The sequence below is a fragment of the Mixophyes fleayi genome, chromosome 5, assembly GCF_038048845.1.
Source record: "Mixophyes fleayi isolate aMixFle1 chromosome 5, aMixFle1.hap1, whole genome shotgun sequence".
NCBI classification, from domain to species: Eukaryota; Metazoa; Chordata; class Amphibia; order Anura; family Limnodynastidae; genus Mixophyes; species Mixophyes fleayi.
The window spans coordinates 108,321,052-108,328,738 of NC_134406.1; the positions used below are offsets into that span (position 1 = coordinate 108,321,052).

The following is a 7,687-nucleotide window of genomic DNA, read 5'->3' on the forward strand; positions in this document are numbered from 1 at the left end:
CATAGTACAAACTGATGCTTCGGGCTGCTGATTTGGAGCAGTGTTGAGCCAGGTTGGGAAGATGGTCAATAACACACTGTAGCCTATTGAGGTGGCGAGTGACATTGAAAAGGAGTGTCTGGCCATAGTATGGGCACTCAATAAGTTGCAAACCTAATTATATGGCTGAGAGTACTTAGTGGTTACTCACCATAATCCTCTCAGCTGTCTCAACAGGATCACAGGAGGCAATGGACGGATGCTGCGATGGAGACTGTCACTATCTTTTCTTTTTTACACAAAAGGGCAGTCTACATGGAAGAAAAAACATAGATATGAGAAAATATTAATAATTTATTTGAGAGATGTAGGAACACTGTAGATATTAAGGAAAGGTGAGACACCGGAGACATGGGGAGAGGTGGAAGAGACAGGGACACTATATAATGTTAAAGTATCTAAAATTAAATCCACATCAGAATTCCTAAAACTTCTGGGGACTATGGCAGCTGCAAGGCCTCCAGTAATTGTTGTCACATTTCCATAAAGTCACTTCTAAATTCCCACTTCGACCACTGCTATTGACTTAGTACTGTGACCTCAACAGTAGTGATACATTATGCTGATATATTGACCTTATATTAACCCAGATTTCTGACCTTAACATGTGGAGTACACTGTACTGTAAAGTTAACACAAGTGACCCCCAAATAGCAGCTTGTTGCTGCAAGGCAGTAGTATCAGCCATCCTGGCTACTTCTCATTTATGATGCTGCCTGAGGCAAAAGGGCTTCACCATTTTATTTTCAAAAGGAGGCAACTGTGGTACAGATACTGGCTATAATGTCCCTTCTCCAGGGTAAAGAGGACACCCTTTATCATTTAATACTCATAAAGGTCTGAAAGTTCAGACAAGGCATGCTGTTTTTTTACTTTAGGCACTTTGTTGCAGCATGTAAACTATTAATAGTCAAAGTGTGTTTTATGTTTATTTGTACTACTAAAATACGTTTGTGTTAGTGAAGCCAGTGAGTTGTGAATGTAAGTTGTAGGTGTAATTATAGTCCAGTCAACAAAAAGGCTTTTCGTGTGTGAGTGACAGATCCACTATTATAGTTCCAAGCACTGAAAAAGTAACTTAACGTTGAATTCATGTAGTACACTTTATGGAAAATGAAACCTGTCAATGGTTTTCCTACACTATAGCATTAATAGCATCCATATAAATTCTGACTTTTTTTTTTTCTCTTCTTAAGGATCATATACTAATAGAACTGAGTGAAGCAGACTTAAAATTAATAGATGGTAAAGAAGACGATGAAAAAGCTTTGGAGGAGAATCATATTTTAGTTGTCAATCCAAATTATGTTTTAGATTAAAACAAAAAGCTGGATTAGTTAGAGGTCTGAGAAACCTAACTTCATGTATACATTTGTATTTTACTATGTTTTGTAATATGTAATCAATATTTGAAATAAAGCAATATTTAAATCACTAATGTTTTTTATTAGCAGTTATCATTAGTCATCCTTGCAAAATAAATGTGAATCCAGATTTACATCATTCTTTAAAGTGTTCAATTTTATTACCACTCCTTTGGACTTTTGTGCAGTTTGTTTCCTTTTTGCCCCCCATCACTAGCACTAACCTGGCGGTGGGCTTTTTTTTGCTGAGGAGACTAAGTAGATAAGGCTATGCCTAATCTGACTAACTCCATATTTACCAATTTATAAACCTATCCTGCTGTCACGAACGCCCAGCCTGTCCCAGATACAGCAATCTGAACAGCTGGCCGTGACTGGCGTCACCTTAGTCACTTAGCAATGAATACACCTTTTCTGCTACTATAAAGGATTTATTATGGTGTCCTTACGTGAACCAAAACTACCTATTAATGTTTCACACTTAAATCATATACACATGTAGCATGAGCCTCCCTGTGCTTTGTAAGTTCACAAAGAATCACTGAGAGCACATTAGATTAAATTTATTTAATCTAAAAAATGTTTCCAAGGCTTAGTTACAAACATTAATAAGACAATATATTGCACAAATACGTTTCAGAAAATAAATAGGAAATAAAATCAGTCACTGCTTACTAGTTAATACCTGGTGTGTGAGGAAACACAATTGAGAAATGTGACATTTCAGTCTTGATAGACCCCCTCATGAAAATGCGTACGTTCTTGTCCAAGGCCGAAGATTTTAAACCCTTCTTACAGGCTCTTCACCCCCACCTTAGAAATTAAATTTTCAATTAAGTCAGATTCCCAAAATGACACAGAGCTTTCCGAAGTAAATTATTTATTACTAAGATATGTCTGTGCACCTCAGAGAATCTCTCACCTCTGCTCTGTGTGAGTGGCTAGATGGTTTACAACTTCGGGCCTTCAAACTCATCCAAGATCTTGCTTTATCCCGGGCCTGGCTAGTTTCAAAGGACTTGCATAAGTTCAAACTCATGTACTCTAGCAAAGCACACATTGAGATTACATTACAAGATTACATACAATATACATTGTCATACATATTTTCAATAGAAAATAGCAATCAGTCATTAGATATACTACATAATTGTCACACCTCCCCATAAACCTAGGGCATGGAGTACTGTGACCTGTCACTCTCTCCTGCCCAATCACCACTTCTGCTCCTTGGCGCAAGTGGCCATCTGTGTTTCCATGTTCTGCACCCTTCCAGTGCTGAATGGTGAGGTTTTATTGCTACAAAATTAAACTCCATCTTAAAAGGTTTCCATTATCCCCATAAGCACTATTCAGCCAGCATAGAGGATTATGGTCTGTGATAACGATGAAATCCCATCCATACAGGTAGGGCTGTAGCTTTTGAATAAGCCACCTCTCGGGGTGAGTAGTTTTCTACTTAGGAAAATTATATGGGGCTCCTCCCCCCTGCGATGTCACCTCACTAAGGACCACTCCTAGTTCATAGTTAGATGCGTCTGTCTGTACTATAAATCTCCGTTTGAAGTCTGGGGCCTCTAGCACAAGGGACTGAGCCAGAGCAGATTTCAGAGCTGTAAATGCATTCTCACAATCCTCTGTCCAATTAACCACCTGGGCTAACTTTTTTTGTTAAGTCAGTCAGAGGTTTGGCTAGGGTGCTAAAATTGGGCACGAACTTTCGATAATACCCAGCTGTACCTTAAAAAAAAAAAATTGCCTGCTTTTTCGTGGTAGAGGTCGGCCACTCCGTGATAGCCTCTACCTTGCTTGGCTCTGGGCAGAGGGTACCACCCCCTACACTGTGCCCCAAGTACTGCACTTCACACATGCCAATCTAGCACATCTCTGGCTTGATAGTCAGACCTGCATCAGTAATTCGGCCTAACACACTATTCAGATGGATCAAGGTGCTCCTCCCAGGTCTGGCTGAACACCGCATTGGCATCCAGGTAAGCAACTGCATTTACCTCCTGGCCCTCTAGCAGGTCTTTGACCAGGCGCTGGAAGGACGCAAGGTATGGAGTATCTCACCAGTTTCGGTGTGGTTCACTGTGTTCTTTGGTTTCTCTTGGTTTCCGCTATCTATTGTTCAGCCTGGTGTTCCTCTATCAACGGACGCCATCTTGCCTAGTGGTCTGCACATGCGTTTCCCTGGGAACTTTCAAAACCTCTGCTCCGCAGTGATTGGATCATCTGCAGCCACTTTCATTTATAAGGGCCCTCATCCCTTGAAAGGGTGTCGGATCATCAGATCATCAGGTCTCTCCACTGGATAGGAAGCATTCCCTCTGACTCCTGTTGTTCCTGACATTGTGGATGGTGCAGCTTATTGCTACTCAGAACTCCTGTGCTGCTCACTGCTTCTCAGCAACTCCCTGTGCAACTCAGCACTACTCAGCAATATCTGTGCTGCTTACTGCTTCACAGAAGTACCTGTGCAACTCATTGCTTCCCAGCATTATCGGCGCAGAGCATCGCTTATCATTGGTCCTGTTCCAGTGTAGTAACACCTGTTTGTATCTCAGTGCTATTGCTCTCTGCAGCTCATTGCTTCACCACCATATTGGCTCAGCTTATCTCACAGTCAAGACCTGTGGCTTCACTGCAGAGCATTGCTCATCATTGGTCCACTTCCAGAGTTATACACCTGTGTGGACCTCAGTGCTCCAGCGCTCTGCCGTGCATCTCTTCACCTCTATTATTGCTCTGGCTAAACAACTACTCAGTGGTTCTGCACCCCCGAGAGGACTGTAGTCTGCGGTGGAGAGCAGCCAAGACCATATTTCCTTGTGGGAATCCCTGATGAACACCTCTCCACCATTAGACTCTGCACCTCTCTGGGGGTAAGCTGTCATTCTAGCAGCAATCAGGACCATTCACCTAATCTGGCTATCAAGACACAGGGGCATTTTTCATTCCAAAGGACATGACCAAAAGCTCCAACAGCCCAAATGGGGTGATAAATGTGGAGAGCTCACTTGCCTCAGGTGACAATGGGATCTGCCATTGCCCTCTACTGAGATCCATGACATGATAGTGGTGTAGCATGCCTGGGCAAGCTGATCTAGTAGTTCATCTATCCTAGGCATAGGATAAACATCGAACACTGTGGCATCATTCAACCTCCTATAGTCCACACAGAACCGGGTGTCCCCACATTTCTTTGGGACCAGTACCACTGGGGCACCCCAATAACTGAGACTTTTGAATTACCCCTAGCTGCAACATCTCATCTACTTCCATTTTCATTGCTTCTAGCACTTCTAGGGAAGTATATGCTGGCCGTCTAATGGGGGTCTGGTTGCCTATGTTTACATGATGTGTGACCAAGTGTGTTTTTTCAGGTTTCCCTGTAAAATGGGACTGATAGGGCCATAGCATGGCAGCTAGCTATTCCAGCTGAGAGTCAGATAGCTCTTCGCTGCAGTGTCCACCAAGGAGTCAGATTCCTGATTGCTCTCATGCAGGCTACAAACAGCTAATACACATGCTTCCCTGTCATGATGAGCTTTGAGCATGTTGTTGTGATATACCTTCTGTCTCTTTTCTCCCTCATCTTTTGCCACTACATAATTGACATCATTATTGCGCTGTGCTATGGTGTAGGGGCCCCCCCAAGCAGCCTGCAAATTGTTCTGCCGCATAGGATTCAGAACCAGAACCTTTTGCCCCACCTCAAATATGCGTTCTCTTGCACTGCATCAAATCTAATGGGCCACGCACCCGGCGCCCGTACAGGAGTTCGAAGGGTGAGAAGCCAGTGGATTCCTGCGTACCTCACAGTATGCAAAGAGGAAGTGCGGCAGGAACCTCTCCCAGTCTCTTCCCTTTAACTCCACAAAGTCCTAAGCATTTGTTTTAGGGTGCTATTAAGGCATTTGCACAACTCGTTGGCCTGCGGGTGATGCGGGGAAGTAATTAAAATGATTCACCTGCATCTTTTTACAAAGACTCTGCATGAGGTTAGACATGAACTGGGTACCCTTATCAGTTAACATTTCTTTTGGGAACCACACCCTCAAAAAAATAATTGAGAGCACCGGCTACTTTGTCTGAGCGAATGGAGGAAAGAGCCACTGCTTCTGAGTACTTAGTAACATAATCCACTACAATCAGAATGTACTCTTTCCCTGAGCTACTGGGAATGGCTAGGGGACCCACAATATCTACAGAAACCCGTTCAAAGGGTTCTGATATGATGGGCAGGGGACTGGAAGAGGTCCTCCCCACATCATCAAACTTCCCAACAACCTCGCACACTTGGCATGAGCGACAGAAGTTGGGTATGTTAGTCAGCATGCCAGGCCAGTAAAAATTATGTACTAAATGAGCTTTATGGCAACACCCAAAGGTCGTGCTAGGGGTATCTCATGGGCTACTTTCAGCAACCCTTCCCTATAGGCTTGAGGTACAACTAGTTGCCTGTCAGCAATTACTTCTGGCTGCATATTCTAGCTGTATGAAAAAGGCCATTTTCCCAAAAAATTCTATCTTCCTTACTTTCCAGACAGGCCTGACTGACCACCTTTCTGTCGATAAACTGGGATCAGTGTTTTGTTCTGTTTTAAAAGTGTCACTTCCGAGCTTGTCCATGTTGCACACAGCATGAGGTTGTTCATTCAAATCGCTGCCTGAATTTGCAGCTTCTACAGCGAGGGAACGGGGTGAAGGGGGATTAGTTTCTAGTGAACATCCCTCCACTCTTTCAGGGGTTTATGCACAGCTCCTCTGTTCTGCTCTCCACGTCACTACTGCTAAAACATTAGATACATTTTCACACTTTCAGAACTGGGCACATGTAAATCGATCTGACTACCTAAAACATTAGCAGACATGGTATCACATTTAGGCGCAATCTCACACATTTTGCCCTGATCAAATTCACAACCCAGGGGATTTAAAGTGCTAGTCTCACCAACAAGAGCATTGTCATCAAACACATTGACACATAATTACTTCCTCTGCATCACCGGTACCTGCATATCTGCAGGAGTATTCTCAGCAGCACATGAAATTTTCATTAAATATTTTTGCACTTATTTTATGCTGGTCCGTAGAATTCACCTCTGAACGAACCAGTGCATCAGAAATTACATCACTTTCATTTATATAAGCAGCGTGCATCCTTCCCAAATTGGTCCCCAACAGTACCTTGGCAGGCAGATTATCTTGTAATTCAGTGTCTCATATTCCTCTACCAGATCCCCAATGTAGGTACACTCTGGCTAGGGATATTACAGAATGTAGGCACCCTCACTCCTAGCTCAGCAATAGTCTTCCCAGGAAAAATGGTCTCTGGCATAAACCGGACTCTTGTACATCCAGCTCTATTGAGCCCAGAGTCTATCAAGCCAGGTGCGACTTGGTGTCCTACCTTAACTGCTTGCAGATTCTCTAGGGCAGGGGTCAGGGAACTTTTTACCTTTTACCCCAAAATATATTTAGATACGCCGATGTTACCCCCTTGATTTGAAAGGAAGGAAATCCTATATTATTGGAATTCAAAATTTTATTGAAAGCTTCAACTTCAAAACTTCTGTTTTTGGAGAAATTATTTCATTTTTGATACGAGAGCATCAATATTGGGGCATTTTGATGTCGGAGCAATTTGGATACAGTCTTCAGTGTCCAATCGATTTCTCTGCTTTGTTTTTATGTTCGTTAGAGTGGAAAATCCTTGTTCGCAAAGGTAGGTTGTTGCAAAAGGCAGCAACTTTTTGACCGCTTCCTCATGTGCAATTGTCAATGCCTTTGCAACTGTTGACATCCAAAAATATGACAGATCTGCTTTCAAATGTAATACGTGCTTCATTATTGCATCAAAGCTCAAGAAGTGCCTCTGCTAACCCTTGAGGCTCTTCTGGTACAACAGCAGTTTCAAATATAAAGGGGTCTACAATCCAACTGACAGCATGTGAATCGGCAGCATTATCCCCAGGAATTTCATTTTTACTCCATTTGGGGTAATTTATCCCTGTTCCCTGACCACTGGCCTAGGGTGTTCTTGGGGTCCTCCTGCACACAGCACAGGCGGCACTGGCTTTCCTAGCAGGCCCCCCACAGGAGGAGTTTTTCTTCACTTCATCACCCATGGTCAGTTGCCAAAATAGGTTTTCCCCCCACACTCCCAGAAGGTGCAGCAACAGCTGCTTTGGTTGACGGGGAACTCTGTTAATCATCCAGAGTGCCTCTTTCCACATAGTTGCACTGGCACTCCCCAACTCTTCTTCGCACTCCCCAAC

The 7,687-nt window shown here is 43.2% G+C and overlaps 1 protein-coding gene across 2 annotated transcripts in view; it reads left to right on the forward strand.

The window, feature by feature from the left end:
* LOC142157724 (maternal DNA replication licensing factor mcm6) overlaps positions 1-1,442 on the forward strand; it is a 140,601-nt gene extending 139,159 nt beyond the window's left edge. For both annotated transcript variants that reach the window (XM_075211297.1, XM_075211298.1), the window contains one exon: positions 1,236-1,442. In XM_075211297.1, coding sequence (XP_075067398.1) covers positions 1,236-1,358 — 123 coding nt within the window. In that variant the 3' untranslated portion in view covers positions 1,359-1,442. The remainder of the gene's footprint in view (positions 1-1,235) is intronic.
* The last annotated feature ends 6,245 nt before the right edge of the window (positions 1,443-7,687 follow it).